This window comes from Haemorhous mexicanus, chromosome 6 (genome assembly GCF_027477595.1).
Source record: "Haemorhous mexicanus isolate bHaeMex1 chromosome 6, bHaeMex1.pri, whole genome shotgun sequence".
NCBI lineage: Eukaryota > Metazoa > Chordata > Aves > Passeriformes > Fringillidae > Haemorhous > Haemorhous mexicanus.
Genome location: NC_082346.1, coordinates 60,571,263 through 60,588,380, shown reverse-complemented (window position 1 = coordinate 60,588,380; position 17,118 = coordinate 60,571,263). Strand labels below are relative to the sequence as shown.

The following is a 17,118-nucleotide window of genomic DNA, read 5'->3' as shown; positions in this document are numbered from 1 at the left end:
CATTTCTGCTCTGTGACCTTTGCAGCAAAGTCATCTTCAGGGAGGACAAGCAGGAGTGAGTGTCTGCACTTTTGCTACTGTGCCCAAATATGTACACTTTTGACTCCAGAACATGGAGTGAAAGACTCCATGTCTTGGACCAGCCCTTGAGCAATGCAGTTCTTGTCCTCACTTTTCTGCTGTATGTGAATTTGATGGTTCACAAGTCATTCCTGCAGAGCAGGAAGAGAAATCTTCTGGTTTTAGCAGAGGAAAGATTGTTTCTGGTGTTGGAGTGGAACAGAGCAGGTTGTGGTCTGTTGTGCTGAGTTCTAGGTCATGTTTAGACTCTCACTTCTCTGGATGAGCGTTCAGGTTACCTTTTAGTAATCTAGGTCTAAGTAGTCTAATATTAGTCTAAAACCTAATAATTCGTTTTTATAGCATTTGTTTTTGAACACAGACTGGAGAGTAAATAAGAGAAAAGTAGTTCTTGGTGAGTTTTCTACAATGTGTGGCATAAGGATGGCCTCAGTGCTGGGGCTGCTTGCAGAGGTGAATGTTGGGCTGCCCTGGACCCACACAATGTTGCTAGGGAAAGCAAAAACTCCAGTTACATGGGATTTATCCAGTACATGTATAAGTATTTTCTCAAGTGTCTGTATTCTGGGATTTTTTTCCTTTTCTCCTTTCTGTAAAGTGATTTTTTGTTTGCTTTCAGTAGGCCATTGTCTTTGAGGGGCCTGGTCTTGCAAACAGTAATGAACAGGCTTTTTGTTTACTGGTGATACCTGTGAGACTGTTCAAATAAGTTTATGGAGCTGAATCCAGGACCTCCTTGAAGCCCACCAAATACTGAGGGTTTGTTTCCCCTTCTTCCTTGAGACCTCAATTCCAGAGTGCCTTGAAGCCAGTTCACCTCTCCCAGTAGTCACTGACTGAAGGATTGGGCCATTTTTTTTCATAGTAAAATAGACCTGAACATATTCACATTTTGACATGTTATATCTGAGAATGTACAAGCTATGAGCTGTTGTTCAGCCACACATTTTTTGCTTAGCAATGATGAAGTCTTGAGTGTTAACATGCCTGTTAAATGGGTATTTTGGGCATGTGAAAAGTGACTTAATTGTATATTGTCAAAACCAAAGAACCTCTTTTGGCCTGGCCATTTAATAGACCATTTAGCTTCACTTGAATCTGGGTTTGAAAAAAGCTGCTGAGCAGAAATCACATGGGTTTGTCTTTCACTGTTCACTGCTGTGAGGCAGGTGCTGGTGACAGTTTGAACTGTCAGACTTTGTGCTCAGAGTGACAATTGCTGCCTCACTAACAGAACCTAAGCATACATTATCTTATTAGTGCATTCACATCTTTATGCAATTAAACCGTATTATGTTTATGCTGCCTCCACTGTGCACGTTCCCACAATTTTAACAGTTTATCATTTAAAGCCTATGAGAATTTGACTGAGATTTTAATTTAATTTAATTTAATTCCACCTGTACAGCCTGGGCAGCAGTGGGGTGTGATTGTATCTGTGTGGTTTAAGTGCAGCTGCCCGTGAGAAGTGAGAGTGCTCCAGTCAGTATTGTCAAGGTCTTCAGCAACCAGATAAGAGGGAATGACCAGCAGGAAATACTCCTTTGTGGGGGAGAGTCTTTGTTCCATGAGAACACTTTCAGATAAAAGGTGAAAATTGATCATCTTGGCATTCCCTTGCCTTAAAATGACTCAAGGGCTGGTCAAGGAAGTTTCCTTGCAGTGTTTAATACTGATTTCTGCAGAAAGCCCAGCATTTCACACATATCTCAGTTCTGTCACTTGGAAGTTTTGCAGATGAGTACTTGTCAGTTCTGGAAGATGTAATATATATTGCTGCTAAGGTGATATTTTGGGGTGGTGTATTTTTTTTGAGTAAGCATGTATGTCTTAAAACCATCTGAGTCATGTATTCTATTTTTTAACACAAAATGGTTTGGAAGGCTCAGCATGTTGTAGTGGTTGAGATATGGCACCTAAGCATAAAGAGCTGTTGAAATGCCTACTGAAAAGAGAGGAAAAATATTATATCCCCAGGATCACTGAATTAATTTACACATTTATTTATTTCTAGTGATCTGGGCAATGCTTGTTTGTCAGCTAATTAGGGTATGTTGATGGGTTCAGTTTTGGGGCTGACATCCCCCTGCCCCAGTTAACTTAGGGCTGGTGTTGGTGGCAGAGCAGCAGATAATGGTTCTGCTTCACCTGTACAGACAGGGCAGGTCTTTCTCTCTTGGGTTCAGTCATCTTGGGAATGTGACCTGGTCTTTCCGATTTCCATGACCAACTGTAGCATGTTTTTTCACGGGGGAATTTTGTTGAACTGGTTAACTTTGTGCATTGGATTCAGGTTGTGCTGCAGTGGGTGTCACCAAACTCGTTTTACAGGGTTTTCCAAGGAAAACACCCACTATGGTGTTTTCTGCCCTGGGTAGGCTGTAAATGGCATTTTCAGTTGAGCTGTAGTTGCTTTTCAGGTACCTGAGTTGCACAATGGCAGTCTCAGACCACAGCCTGTGTCCCTGGATTCTTTTGAGGCTTTAATTGTTGTGTGCAATAGCCAGGGTGCAATCTTCAGTATCTACAAGCAATCAATCTTTTCCTTATCTTTGGATCCTTTTTGTTTTATATTTATCAGTGAACTTGGCTTGTGGGCTTTGTGAGAGTAGGGAAGGTGATCACTTTTCTATAACATCCTAATGTTTCTTGGAGAAAATGCTGGTAAACTATGGAGTGCCTTACACATCTCTCCAAAATGTTGCATGTGATTTTGTGGGGGGAAGCAGCATGAATTGCCCTTTAAAATTGAAAGTTAAGAAAGCAGCTGAAGTTCACAGGAATCTGAGAGCTTTAGAGAAATTAACAAAAATGTGTTATAATTAGCAGGAATATAAAATAGCATCATAAAATGATAAGAGTAGATTTTCAGTGTGGTAGCCCCTTAGAGAGTCATTTTTGGGTAGAGAGAATTAAATATTTTGCACACGTTCTGCTTGCTTTGGTCAAGAAAGTTAGAGGTGGCCAGTGTTACATGGGCAGCCCAAAATGTCAGGAATTGGAAGGGGTCATTGATTTCTGAAAAACTCATCTTTTACTTTATTTTGTGTCTTCACTTGGTCTCCCAGTTGTTGGTCAGCATGGATTTTGCTCGTGGCTATTGTATTCTGGAAGGATCTGTAGAATCAAATAATCATGTGTAAGATAGATGTATTGATTTTTAATTTTTATTTTTTGAGTGGGTGGGTGTGAAAAAATCCTTTTCATTATTGTGTACAAGCTTACAATTTGACTGAGACTCAGAACATATAAAAAGCATGAAATCCTGTATTTCAAACTTCCTAGAGTTGTGTACTCAGGGTTGTTCTCCCCTGATTTGTTTCAATTTGACTGCTTTAGTGGCACTAGATAATATCAAACATTTATTGTGTGTGATTTATATGGATAGGGAAATAACTATACACACTTTCTCAGGCCAGGAACAATGTTCTTTACACATGGCATTTCATACAGTTGTGAGCCTAAATAAATGCTGCCTTTGAATATGTGCACAGATCCTGTATAATTATGGAGCAGTGTGGTTTATTATGAGAGACCATGCAGCATTGTGGAGTGTTCCTCAGCTGATGTTTGGATAAAACAGACCAGCTCAAATATTGTCTGGAACTGATCATCTGAGTCTTGGGCCAGATTTCCTTTCCCTTGCTTGTTTTCAATGATTCTTTAGTTAATCAGGGGGAGTAGTGGGCTCTGGTGGCACAAAGCACAGGGATGTAGCTATGGATAATGGTGGAGTTTGGTTATCTGTGTGATATTTACAGCTGAAGTAGTGAATGGAGATGGAGAACTCTTGGCTTTCCCGTTAACATTACACAGAGATAGGAATGCACAAAAATACTCTGGAAAATGAGTAAGTTAGACCAATCCCACAGAGGGTGGCAGGTGGGGTTTATGCTAAGACAGGCATTCAGAAATACTCTTCCAGGCTATTTCCACACATAAAAACAAGGCACACACAAAATCCCAACAATCTGTACTCTGAATTTGCTGTACATGGGAGGAACTTCTCATAATGAAGAACAGATCTGTGGATATTTATCTGACTTCAAATCATTTGACAACAATTTGATCCTGATCATCTCACCAGTGTGGGGAGGCAGCTGTGTGTCCTCCTCCCTCTTGTCCCAGCATCTGCATCCTCTGCTGAGTAACTTCACTGGGGTGTTCTGCTTTGTGTGGTTTGTGGCAGAATGGGTATGAGAGAAATACTAACAAGAACAGAATGTATTTTGTTAAAACTTTTTTGCTTTTATCTTTTTGATCCTCTGTTAATACGAGTTGTCTTGCTTCTTGCTCCCTCTGTGCAACTGATTCCCCTCATTGCTTTTTCTACTAACAAACACTGAAGGAATAAATTTGCATCACACTTTTATTGTGATAATATTCTTTGAAATGTGCTGCAACTCTGAGAGAACAGCTCATGTTATGTCTTTGCAGTGGTGAGTAATGTGTTTGCTCACTTTGTCCTTTGTGTTTGATAACCTGTGAAGCTCCCTCCAAGCTGGGTTTTTATTTCCCACAATCTATAGGAAATGATTGAGATGCCAGCACAGCTAATGAAGGCCTGACATGTTCTCCTTCTTTTTAATACCTAAAAGGAGCTGCATTGAATATGACCTTACAATTTAGCTTCAAAAGTTGGCGTGACATTCACCAAGTGGTTTAATGCTCTAGAATAGCAGTTGCCATTTACTTTTCAGCTTGAGGAAAAAGCATTTTTTTGTTTTTGAATGATTAAATTTAAAATGCAAAAAAAAATGTTTCCTACCATGCTTTAAGTAGGTCAGGATTTCTGCCACCCTTGAAAAGGAAATTGAAACCTGACCTGCTCAATGGCCAGGGTGGGATGGGGGAAGGAGGTTTTGGTGTGTTTTTCCTTTTTCTTTTTTGTTTCTAATAAGTGAAAATATACTTGTTTTTTTGAGATTTGTTTCACTGGCCACGTGTTGCATATTGTAGGATATTTCAAGACATCCCTGAAATATTTATCATGCTGTGTCCCACCAAGAATGTAATCTTAAGGTCTCCACTGTTTATGAAGCACAGTCTATATTTTATCTCATGCTGAGAAAAGATGTGATAATGGTTGTTTGGGGATTATGTGAAAATGAAGTGAGGAATGACCCTTAAAAATTGGTAGGAAGTGGGAGATTCCCAAATGAGACCAGGGAGGCGGGGAAATGGAATTGCTGCTGTGGGGTTTTTCTAATGAATGTTGTCCTTGCACTTAGAATGGGGAAAATTAAGATTAGGGGAGAGAAAGAAGCATTTAAATAAAGAGCAATAAAAATCTGTTGGGCTACAGAAATGAAAGCTGAACCTGTACTTTGGGGCACTTGTGTTTGTCAGTGGTGCAGTTTCAGGGAGTGCAGGCTCAGAGCCTGAGAAGTTTCCTGGGATGCTAAAGATCAGCAGTGGATCAAAGGAGCTGGGAGGTGATGTGATGTAAATGAGTTTCAGCCCCAGGTAGCACAGCCACTCCTGAATGAGACACCCATTGCAACAGGAAATGCTTTACTTGGTTTTGGGTTCATTCTTTTCATCTTCTTTAACTTAAGGTTAAAAAAGAAAGTAGATTTGCCAAAACATTTCTTTTTAAAACATACTTGCCCAGGGTTATTTCTTGAAGGATTGAGTCTGAATTTGGATGAAAGATGGCCATAAAGTGTTACTGGGTTGCATCTTTTGTTTTTCTGCAACTTAATGTTCAGAATAATTTGAGCTCTGCTCTGTGAGGTATTAAAGGAGTTCATAGAGCTCATTCTTCCTTCTCTGATGTCCAGCTATTCAAATTGCTATAGTAAGGCCAACAGAGATTTAGCAAGTCATTCTAAATGGTGCTTTAGGGCAGGGAATAAATAATGTCCTAATCAACTGACATATCAGTAGGGAATTGTGATATGATTTAAAATTACTTTAATTAGTCCAGAAAACCCATGTGATCTCAGCAGCAGAAATACTTCTGAGTCCTTACAGCATTCAAAGGCTACTGGTGCTTTTGGTCCACTGAAAAGGCAGCAGCCTTGAAAAGCACTGAGTTCCCCGAGGCTGTATGGGACTGGAGAGGAGGGAAGGATGATTTGTTGAGTCATGACCACCACCTCTTGCTGCAGAAAGGGTTTTTTTGTGGTAGAATATATCTCCATAACAAATTGCATATTCTCTCTGAAGCAAGACAAGCTGGGGATTCTCACTCCAGTTTCTTCTGTGTGTTGCATTGGCTATTAAGGACAAGCAGAATGGTGTGATCTTCCCTGTTCTCTTTCCACCATGTAAAAAAAATTGGTCCAAGTGAATCCAAGTGAAGTGAATTGGGTCTCTGACGTATATGTATTATAGGTTATGCCAGATAAGATAAATTGCTTGTTTTTTGAGAGAAGAATATTAATCTCTGTTGAATTTGGTAAGACTGCTTTAGACTGATGGCTGAGAGGGATTAGTGTTATGAGCAGAGGGATCAGATGATTGAATACTGAAAAAAAATATTAAAGGAAGACAAGCATAGCCCAAATGTTCTAAGATGCACATAGTTTTAGCTGTTCTCTCTCCTTTGTTTTCCTTCCTAAGTTATTGTTGTTTCAGGATTTCAGTCATTAGAGCACATAACCAGGGCTGTAGATATGACTGCAGACATCATCTCTACTAAATCAGGTTACCTATTGAAGACTGTCAGGTCATCAAATCCTCCTCTTGTAGACTTAGAAAACTTTTTAAAACTAAGTAATTTAAATTTTTTTAAACTAATTTTTTGTCCTGTTGCTCCTGTTGATTCTGATTCCAGACCCCTATCGTTGTGACTGATGAGAAATACAATTTCCAGTATGAAGTTTTACTCTATTGGTTGGACTTCTTATGGTTCACTAGCTTTTTCTGCTGTTTTTTCCTGAAAAGCCAATTTTCCTAATCTTGTGGTGATCTAACTGTCTTTTTGTGCATTTCTAGGATGAGCTCATCTGTTTTGAGTGTGATTGACCAGAACCACACTGGTCACTTCAGGTTAAACCTCACATCCTGCTGGTGACTTTCAAACACCAGCAGCTCTTCTGCTGCCACCTTGGGTTCCATGTGCCTTTTCCTGACAGCCCCACATGGCAGGGGGACCACGAGGTGCCATTTAATTGGTATGGAGCTGTAATTTTCTCTGCTTGATGCTCTTTAAGTGATGAGCTCCCAGTGACTTTGACTTGTTTCAAATGCATGAATTAATTTTTTTCAGTTGTGTTGCTTTCTGTTTCTGTTGTGGAAGGGCTTGGCTGTAGGGTAATCTTGTGTGCTTTGTGTAAAGTATTCTGAAATAATTTGTCATGGTCTTTTGGCTTGGTCTTATTTTCAGCAAGTCTAAAAAATAGTATTTACCCTCTGTCTGCTACCCCATGTATTTTTGCATTGTGTTTTTAACTGTTTACTGACTCTGCTTTTTAGAGATGTGTTGATCAAGCAACTTGTAGGGTCCCCTGAAATAATGATGGACACTTTTTGGGCCTTTTTTCCTCTCCTTATATTTTTGGATCAAGATGAACTAGCTGAGTACATTCCAAAAGCTTTGGGAGGAGGGAAGGAGAAATTTTAATAAACAGAGAGAAGAACAGCTTTTTATGCCTTCCCACCCAGTGCAAATCCCTGGGATCTTAGTTCAGGGATCTTGTTCAAACTGTAACCTGCCTGTGTGATGCACCCAATGGGCAAGTTTATCTGGCTGAAAAATAACCCAAAAATAATTGTGTGGCTCTACAAATGTTATCCTGGCCTGTGGGAGAGGACAGCAGGAGGAGGACAGTGCACAGCAGTGCAGGTTACAGCAGCTTCCCTGGCATTGGTGCTGACTTAATGTGTAGGGATACACTTCTGATGTTCCCAAGCTGAATATATAAACTCAGGGTTGTTGGGACTTCTGCTGCTTATCAGAATGGCAGATGATGTCTTAACCTTTGAGTTTGGCCATTCATTTGTAATTAAATAAAAAGAAACACTTGATTTTATTGTATCATAAACCAGGATTTATGCAGGAGCTCCCACTTGGTCATGGTAACTTGTTCTTTCAGTCACTTTAAACCAAGCAAGTTTAGTGGTAGGGAGGACATCACTTGTTACCCTTTTTTTTTTTTTTTGAGCACTGATAGGGGTTTCAGAGCTATCCAGGACATGGGTGATGCAGTTATTGCTCCACCAGGCTGTTTTTTCAGTTGTTTTTAATGGTGTGTGCATACACCCACACTGTGTCTGTATTTGAGTAGCTTGAGGAAACTGGGTTGTGTACTTTTCATGCTTCAAGTCAAGTACAAGTCTCTGCTCTTGGCAGGAATTTGGCTTGGTTCCTCCCAATACCCAGGAGAGATGAGCCAACATTTGTAGATCACTCAACAGTATCTTTGTGAAAGATGGGTCAAGATTTTGATTTTTGAGAGACTTTCAAAGCCTTGCATGTTTCCCATTGAGACCCCAAACCACCGTTGTATTTTGGAAGACCTTGGTCATATGCCTGGCTCTCTGACAGATGTGTCTTAGCAATTTTATCTTCTTACTCTGAGATTAGACATGAAATATGGGAGTGTCTCGTGACAAGCCCTCAGCAATGTGGTCAGGATATCCCATCATGCCACAAATACCTTTTAATGTTTTTCCCCTTTTACCATAAAGCCACATTTCCTTGTCTTGTTCCCACATGCTGTTATTGCACTGTTAAAATGTGTTGAAATACAGGACAGAAGGTAGAAGTCTTGTTTCAGTAAAAGATTTGTTGTGACTATTTTGGGACCCCCAAGTGTTTATTTTTTGTTGTGTATGTTTTAGTTGTTTTCCATGGCTTATGTAGGTGTTTGGTGTGATGGAGTAAGTGAATGCTCAGAGTACTTGGTACAGTAAGACCTGTCAGCTCTGGGGGCAGCTCAGCCACACCATGGTGCAGGACTTTCTCATGAGGTAAGAAATGGATATGGTGGGAGAAGGGAGCCACATTTCTGGTGTGGAATCTGGTGTGAGATTTCACACTTGTTAATGACAAGTATGTTTGTCTTGTGAGACAATGGGTGGCGTTGAGCTGGATTGTGTCTAAAAAGGTGCAGTCTTGGCAATTTGGACAGACACTTGGGAGATTTCGTAATTGTGACTTAAGTTCAGGTGTGCTGTGGGCAGCTGTTGATCCTGATAAATATTTTAATTTGATATTTGTTGAGAACTCTGAAAACTTGCAAAATTCTCACTGAAGGAGAATAAAGCATAATAACAAAGGTTATTGACACAGTTGAATTATTATTTTAGTGCATGTGTTTGCCCAGTAGACCATAATGGATTTGGAGTAGTTGTTCTGGTACACTGAGTAAATTCTGGGTCGGTTTTGGTGTGCCTAGTCATTGTGAAAGCACTTATTTCTCAATGCCACACAGCTGCTCTTGGAGTGTCAAGAATTGGCCTGTCAAGTACTGGCCTGTTGTTTGACCAAACTGGCAGAATGGTGCTGTAAGACACGTTTTTGTGATTGTGTCCTTAACTGACTAGGCAGCACTATATCAGAAAAAACCACTTTTATTTAAATACCCATAGAAATATTTTTTTCTATGCTATCTAGAGTTAATAACATAAAATCTTCTCTGTTTTTTCCCCCTAGGGAAAAAAGAAAGGCTCATCTGTACTGGATCAAAGTGATTTAAGTTTTACCTTGCTGCAAATTCTCTTCTCAGGTCCAAGCCCCTTGAAATGGTTTTGTAGTAGAGATGTTGAAACACAATGGGTGGTGGAAATGTTTATTATTAATTGACTCAGTATGTCTTTTTTTCCTTTTGAAATACCAGTCAGTCAGAGCTGTTCTTCAGCCACTACCTGGTCTGCTTTATTTCTGGTGCAGCTGAGAGGAACTGGTCTGTATAGCAGAGTGTGTACATGGGAGTTTGGAAAATAGGGTAAACTGTGCCTGGATGTCTCCTAAATTTTTGAGATGTCTGGGCTCATTTAACCTCCTCTTTTCTGCAATATGGAACAGAACTTGTCTGACAAAACAAAAATGAAACAGAAGTGGTGTGCGTGCATCCTTTTCCCAAAAGATATAAACAGTCTAGAAGGAGGATTGTGTTCTCAGAAGCTTGGCAGATGATGCTGAGAATTGACATAACACAGATATAGGCAGAGCACCAGAGTCTCTTTTTGCTTTTGCTTTGTTGCTTAAAGGAGGGAGTTCAGATCAGCTCTCTGGAGTCCTGATTTGTAAAAAAATGAAATGTTAGCAAAGCAATCTCCGAGATTTTGTGTCACAGTGTGACTGGGCTGAAGAGAAGGGAGCTGCAGATGACTGCAGATAGCTTATCAGCAGTGTTTAAAACCCCAAAATTCTCATCTGAATTGAGCACTTGCCATCTGAATCTGATAGAGTTGTGGTTCCTGCCTGAAAGCTGTGTCCTATTGCCATGATGAGCTGTAGTCTCTGCATGGCACGTGGGCTGCCTGTGAGACCTGTTTATTTACTAGTTGAAGACAAGACCCATTGTGTGGGTTTTTTGGCCAGATAAGGTTTTGAGAGCATTCTGAAGTTGTCTCCTCACAAGGTAAGGACAGCAAAATCCCCACTGGTAGAATTTAACAGAATCTGGACAGGATTCTTCCTTCTCCCAACTGCCTCTTGTGTTTGGCAGTCAGGGAAGAGATGGCCCAAAAAACATAGGCAGCAGCAAGTACTTGAATAAGGATTTATGGATTCCTGAAGCTGAGGTGTGAAAAGGAAAAGACTGATTTTTATCCCTAACTCCCTACTGATTTTTTAAGCTCCTTTATTCTGAGGCTCTCAGAGGTGCTTGGTGTCACTGATATCAAGCTTCTCTTTCCTCTGCTTTTGCTCCCTATCCTGTAACATGGCAAAAAATGGCTTTGGCTGGGTTCTTTTGGCTCTTTTGGATCACAGAGGTCATGGTTGCTGCAGACTCCAGGAAGAACCTGTGTCTATGGGTCCATCAGCCCAGAAAATAAACCTGCAGTGGTCAGCTGTCACTGGTGAGCTCTTGGCTATGTAGCAGAAACCACTGTGACTTGTTGAATGTACTGAAGGTTGTGAAATAAACAGGTTTGACAGCTGCTCTCCCCAGACTGGGCTGTTCTTGTCTCAGTTCAAGAATCACTGCTTGAGAATATCAAATTGTCTAATCCAAGCTAAGCAAGAAGCCCAGGAATGTTTCTAGAAACATCTTTGATTGAAAAAACTAGATGTCATTCTGTAAGCTTTCTCATGTGTGTGTTTTCTGTTTTTTAATATCCCCTCCCCATAAATCAAGTCATTCCACTTCTATAAGTAAATTTCCCTCTGATATCAAAATTGAGGAACAAGTGAAAACATAATTTTTGCTGATTCTTTCCACTCCTCTTGTTTGTGGTTCGAGTCTTGGTTATGTATTGAAGACTGTATCATTATTTTTTAATCAAAACTATTTCTTCCATAGTAGAGAGGATTGTTGTTTTGTTACTTGAAATAACAGAAACATCTTGGTTATAAAAGCTGAAGAAAGAGGGGCTTAGAAATTCCAAGTGTTTGATACTGTTTAATGAGTCTATCTGCTAAAGACAGGCTTTGTAAAGAAGGGTAGTAACTCATTCTGTAATACTCCTAGTCAACAGCAAAAGCCATAACGTTTTTTTTTTTTTTTTAACTGAAATGATTAATGGCTACATATCTAAAGTTCTGCAAATTTTTGTAATGCTCAGCAAAATCTAAAATTTTGAGAGAATATCTTGTGTTCCTGCTTGTGGAAATAGCTGTTCCTTTAATCTGTTTGGTTTGCTCCCTTGCCAGCCAAGCTAAAAAAGTGAGCAGCACCATCAGCTGTGCTAATGTTGTGAGCCATTTTCATCCTTCAGTGTCCCAGAGGGTGATTCCTTGTCTGCCATCATCCCTGCATGAAGTGAGTGTGTACATGTGTGAGGAATGCAGGATTGGGCACAAATCCTGTACCCTTTGAAGACACTCTGTCCAAAACAAACACTCAGTTCCCAGTCAGTGTAATTTAGTTGATAAATATCTTAACAGCTTTCTGGGGAGGAACCTCTGCTTGTTTTCTGCAATGTACCAAAAGCATTTTTAGTGTGATCCTGAAGTCCTTGGACATGAGGGCCTGTAGTGCTGTTTGTGCATTGATGGTGCCAAACCATGTAGATGCTTTATTGTTTGCTTCCCCAAAAACGTGGTGTTCTAGACTGCTCAGAGACTGGGCCTTCTGTTTAATATTTCAGGGGGATTAAAGAGAAGAACAACCGATAAAACCACTGTCCATGAAATGAAAACATTAGAGCATTCTAATGTTTATTGGTGTCAAAGACCAGGAAACTTCATTGTTCCTGCTTGGCATTACTGATAGTTGTCCCTGTTGTGTGTCCACGGGTAAGTCCTTGGGCATTTTCTATTGATATCTTCATCCTGATCACGTGTTCTCAAGGTACAAACTCAAATCCAAAAGGAAATGGTTTGCTGAGTGTGTGAAATAGAATACAGATTGCAGAGGCTGTGCAACCTTGGTGTGAACCAGTGAAGAGGAGAAGCAGCAACATCACACCATTTGTTTAGCTCTCATGTGAAGCTGTTGTCTTCAAACTCAGTACTGAACAAATGTATGGATGTGATTTTTTAAAAATACAGATATTTGTCATCATTAGTTTATATATGTGGAATATCTGCATACATAATACACAGGCAAATGCAAAATTGCCTATTTAAGAAAGCACAGGGCCATCTGTTTTGGCCCTGATTTGAAGGTGAATTAAAGAGGTGCTTTGGTACTTTGCTCATTTGGAGAAAGCCACATAAAATGTGTTGGCCAATGAAAGATGTGCAGAATGGTGTCCTGCTTCCACAGTCAGCTGTCCTTACAGTAAGGCCAGTGGGGAAGAGTTGGACTTGGAAAGAAATTGATCTCCTGAAATGATGTAGTTTGATGTCCTGAAATGATGTGGTTTGTGTGCCATGAGGAGCTGATACCAGTGGTGTTGGGGTGTCTCTCTGTGCTATTGAATGAGTTGGGTGCCTTTGGTGAAGTCACAGAAATTGCTACACATCTTTAATAACTAGCTAACTAAATGATCCTAGTGAAAAAAAAAAGAAGTATTTTTAAATTTTACGGTGCAAGGTAATTTTTTCTCAAGTCACATTTTGAAATCTTTATTTGAAGATGTGAAAGAATTAATTAAATCCACCTTTATAACAATGTGCCTTTGTGATGACACATGCTCTGACATTAGTGGTCTGCAGTGAAACCAAAAGGAATTCCTTGGAGCAGGGTTGGGGAAATGGCTTTTTTCCGTTTCTCAGGAATCACATGGAAATGTGTGACCCGACATTGCCATTGGTGGCAGAGTGGCTGCTGTTTGTAGGGGCAAGGATGACAGATTGGCTGGGAAGGAAGCTTGGGATCTGTGTGTATTAAATCTGTCTGGAGATGGGAGAGGAGGCAGGATATGGACTGAGTCCAGCTCTGCCCTTGACATGTCCCATACAGCCCCCTTTGAATTCAGAAGGAATTATCTCCAAATAAATATAAGGGTGGATGTGCATGAGTGAGAGAATGCAATCACCTGATGTGGGATTCCCATAGTGAGGTGTTGACTCATCTTTTTATGTATGGAAAGCTATTTTGCAGCCTTAGAAACAGTGCTTTCAGTTGGGGAAGGCATGGAAGCACTTGTATGAAGTGCTTTTCCAAGGAGGGATTTTTTCCATAGTCAAGTCCTGTGCAAACTTGAAGTGTCTTTGATTTAGGGAAGGGGGGAGTGAAGTAGTTTCAGGTGCTACTGTCTGTGAATAATATCCTGCACATGGAGCCCCTGTTCTGTTGGTCCTTAGGCAATACTGTAATAAAAAAACAATACAAACACCTGCACTTGGATCCACCTGCTGAGTTCTGTCTCTTTACTCCCTATTCTATAACTTAGGAAAAAGGAGGCAGGGACTTTTCTGTGCTTTGGCTGCTGTGTTGAGAGACAGAAAGAGCAAGAGCTGCCAGAATAGAGACAGTGAAGCTGTCCTTGTGTCAGGCTCCTGCATGCACAGACAGGTTGGGGGACGAAGGAGAAATCCCTTTCCCTGCCTTGCCTGCTCTCTTGCATTTACTCTTGCTCCTCCTGTAGTGGGGCCATAAATGGATTTAATTATGTACACTATATTAATTTCTCATTATTTTATTGAGTTCATGTCCCAGCAGCTTCTAAATTTCAGGCTTAGTGTGCTAATGAAGTTTAATTATTCCCTACTCAGATAATTTGTATTTATAAATACGCTTTGTTTTCTAACTAAAGGAATTCTGGAGCAGGAAGATGTCCAAGTAAATTCAAGGTTTGCTCTTTAACATTGGCAGCTGCTGTGCAAGATGCAGGCTGAAGCTGTACTTCTCTGTGTTAGCAACAACAAAAAAATTGCCTTTTTTTTTTTTTTTTTAAATTGTGAGATACAATTGTGTTTGTTTTGCACTTTCTAATCTTGAAAACAGAAGCTGGGCAAAACTGGTTGGCTCTCCTCATCTCTGCCTCTGTAAGGACTGGAACCAGTTTAGTTGGGGATAGGTCAGCAATGTGAAAGTTTTGTTTAAGATCTTTCTCAACCATGTCAGTGCTGTTTCTTTTAACTTGTTTAGCTTTTGTGCTGGGTTTGTGAAGGTAAAACATTGCTTAGCCCTTAATGTACAACTGTTTTGGCTTCAATATAGCAAAGCTATAAATAGGCTCCCCTTTGCCTCCCCAGCAGTAGGAAATGACTGCAGCAGGTGTTGTCCTCCACCAGAAATTTGCACATTATTACTACCCAAGTACTTTTTTCTTAAAATCAGCTTTCTTGTTACGTGTTCTTCCTTTATTCAATGCCAACTGACTGGTCAGCAAGTATCTTGTTAAAATCTGAAGTCTTCATTAGGTCAAAAGAAATAAAACCAGAAATGTATTTTTATTTCTGTGCAGCCTCTGTGTAAAATTTATTTTATATGCAATTTAAAAAGTATTACCAGAAGGCACAGGAGAGCTGCATAAAGCTGGTTGCTGACTGAAATGGTTTTTATTTTTTAGCTTTGCTGGGCTGGATTTTCACTCAGGTTTGTAGCAGTTCCTCTGTGATAAGACTGGCAGATGCTTGGAAGTCTGCAGGCAAGATTTGTGTCCATGCTTGGATTGAGTTCTCCTAGCACTGCAGCATCAAGAAAATAGACACAGTTTTTTCTGCAATGAGGTCATGCTTAGAGTAAATAAGGATCTTGCAGTCTGGTCTATGTGAAATGGGTTTGCTGGTGTCAGTATCAGCTTCCCCTTGATCCAGACCCCATCATTTTGGGTGAATTGATGCTTGGTCCCAGCAAAGAGCTGGAGATGTTTGGGCAGGGAGAATCAGAATCCATGTGTTTGTGCTGCTGAGCCTGTTCTGCTCAGGAGGGTGGAGAGCCCTGGCCTCCTGCCCCTGGTGGGTGCTGCAGAAGGGGTGAAGTCAGGGCAGATGTGCTGGGCAAACAGCAAAAAGGGGCACAGTCATGTTTCAGTTCTGTTTAACATCTGTGTGCCTTTGCACTCCTTCCTTTCTCCCACAGATGTGAGAGCTGTGTGGAGCTGCTGTTTGTGAGAGGGGCTGGGAACTGCCACGAGTGTGACACCCCCCTGAGGAAGAGCAACTTCAGGGTGCAGCTCTTTGAGGATCCTGCTGTCGACAAGGAAGTGGAAATCCGGAAGAAAGTGCTGAAAATGTGAGTGTCACCATATAAAATAACAAAGTGGATGTATTTCATGCATCAAAATTTTTAAAAATTGACTTGTTCAGTAGTACAGAGGAGATTTTTCTTCTTTTTTAAAGTGGTAAATCATAAAAGTTGACTCCATTTATCATGGAGGGATTTCAGAGAATCTGATTTTGTGCAACAATTGAGAGCTGAATTCTCAATTTAGCCTTGAGGGATTCCTGCTTAGATTAGAAAATGTTGAGTGTTTCTATGTGGCCTTCTTTGGCAAAGACTTGGCTCCAAGATGGAGATGATTAGATATTGAGGGGGTGAACATGGCAGTAGAGCAAGGAACAGGACCTTGATTGTTTTGTTCCCTGGGGACCTGTTCTGAGAGTTGAAGGCCAATTCCCTTCAAAATCAAAATGGGCAAAAGAAAGTTCACATTGTTTTTTGCTTCACACAGCAATTGTTAGTGGAAGTGGTGCCTTATAAGCCTGGTGTTACCAGTCTGTCATGCAGATTTGAAAGCTCTTGAAATTGAGATAAATGAGGTCTAAGATTGCATCTCACTGCTTGTGGCCAGTAAGCAGCATTTTTATAAGGAAAATATGGGAGCCAGTTGGTTGTTTTAATAGAAGAAAATCTGATAAATGTAACAACCCAGAGAGAGTTGTCTGTGCATAAGTGAACTTACAGGTAAATTATAATCTTGTCAGCCTTTATCTAAAACTTGGTACAATAGTAAATGAATCATATGATGTTGTTGGGATGTGGGGAAACTGTGCCACTGAATACCAAGCATGAAAAGCAGTAATAATTTTGATGTTGGATTTTAAAGTCCACTGTTGGATTTTAAAGTCTACTGAAGTTAACAGAAGTCAAATTGGAATAAGTCAATTAAACATGGAATAAAGTTTAGTTAGAAGAGAAAATGTTGGAAAATTCTTGGCCCACTGTGGTTTGCCAGATTAGTTTTTAGGAGGCAGAAAAAATGCCCCCAGATTGGAATATGGCCTCAGTTCTTGGGATTTTTGTATTCCTGGGTGTCACACTCCACAGATCAGACAGAATCTCAGCTGTATATTTTCTTGGGAAGAAAGTCTGCCTGTCTTGACTTTCAAAAGCTGTCCATGTTCTAAGCCATTTGTCCCTTCATCTTTTTACTTTCTCCAGCCCTGAAGAGGTGAATATGAGTGCTGGAATGGTCTATTGATATGAAATGAGATAATTGTGTAGCATTTTCAGTTTGTTGCTGACATATGCTTTCTGTTGTTGGCACAAAGCCAAACTCTCTTTTCCGATTGTTCTAGAAAAGTTTTTTTTTTTTTTTTTTTTCTGTGGGTGTTACTGTTGTCTCTGCCTTTGTTAAGAGGCT

General features: G+C 40.3%; 1 protein-coding gene across 1 annotated transcript in view; it reads left to right on the top strand.

Moving 5' to 3' along the window:
* Positions 1–17,118, top strand: part of MNAT1 (MNAT1 component of CDK activating kinase) — a 118,800-nt gene that overhangs the window by 18,529 nt on the left and 83,153 nt on the right. The window contains exon 2 of the mRNA XM_059850530.1: positions 15,615–15,767. Coding sequence (XP_059706513.1) covers positions 15,615–15,767 — 153 coding nt within the window. The remainder of the gene's footprint in view (positions 1–15,614; positions 15,768–17,118) is intronic.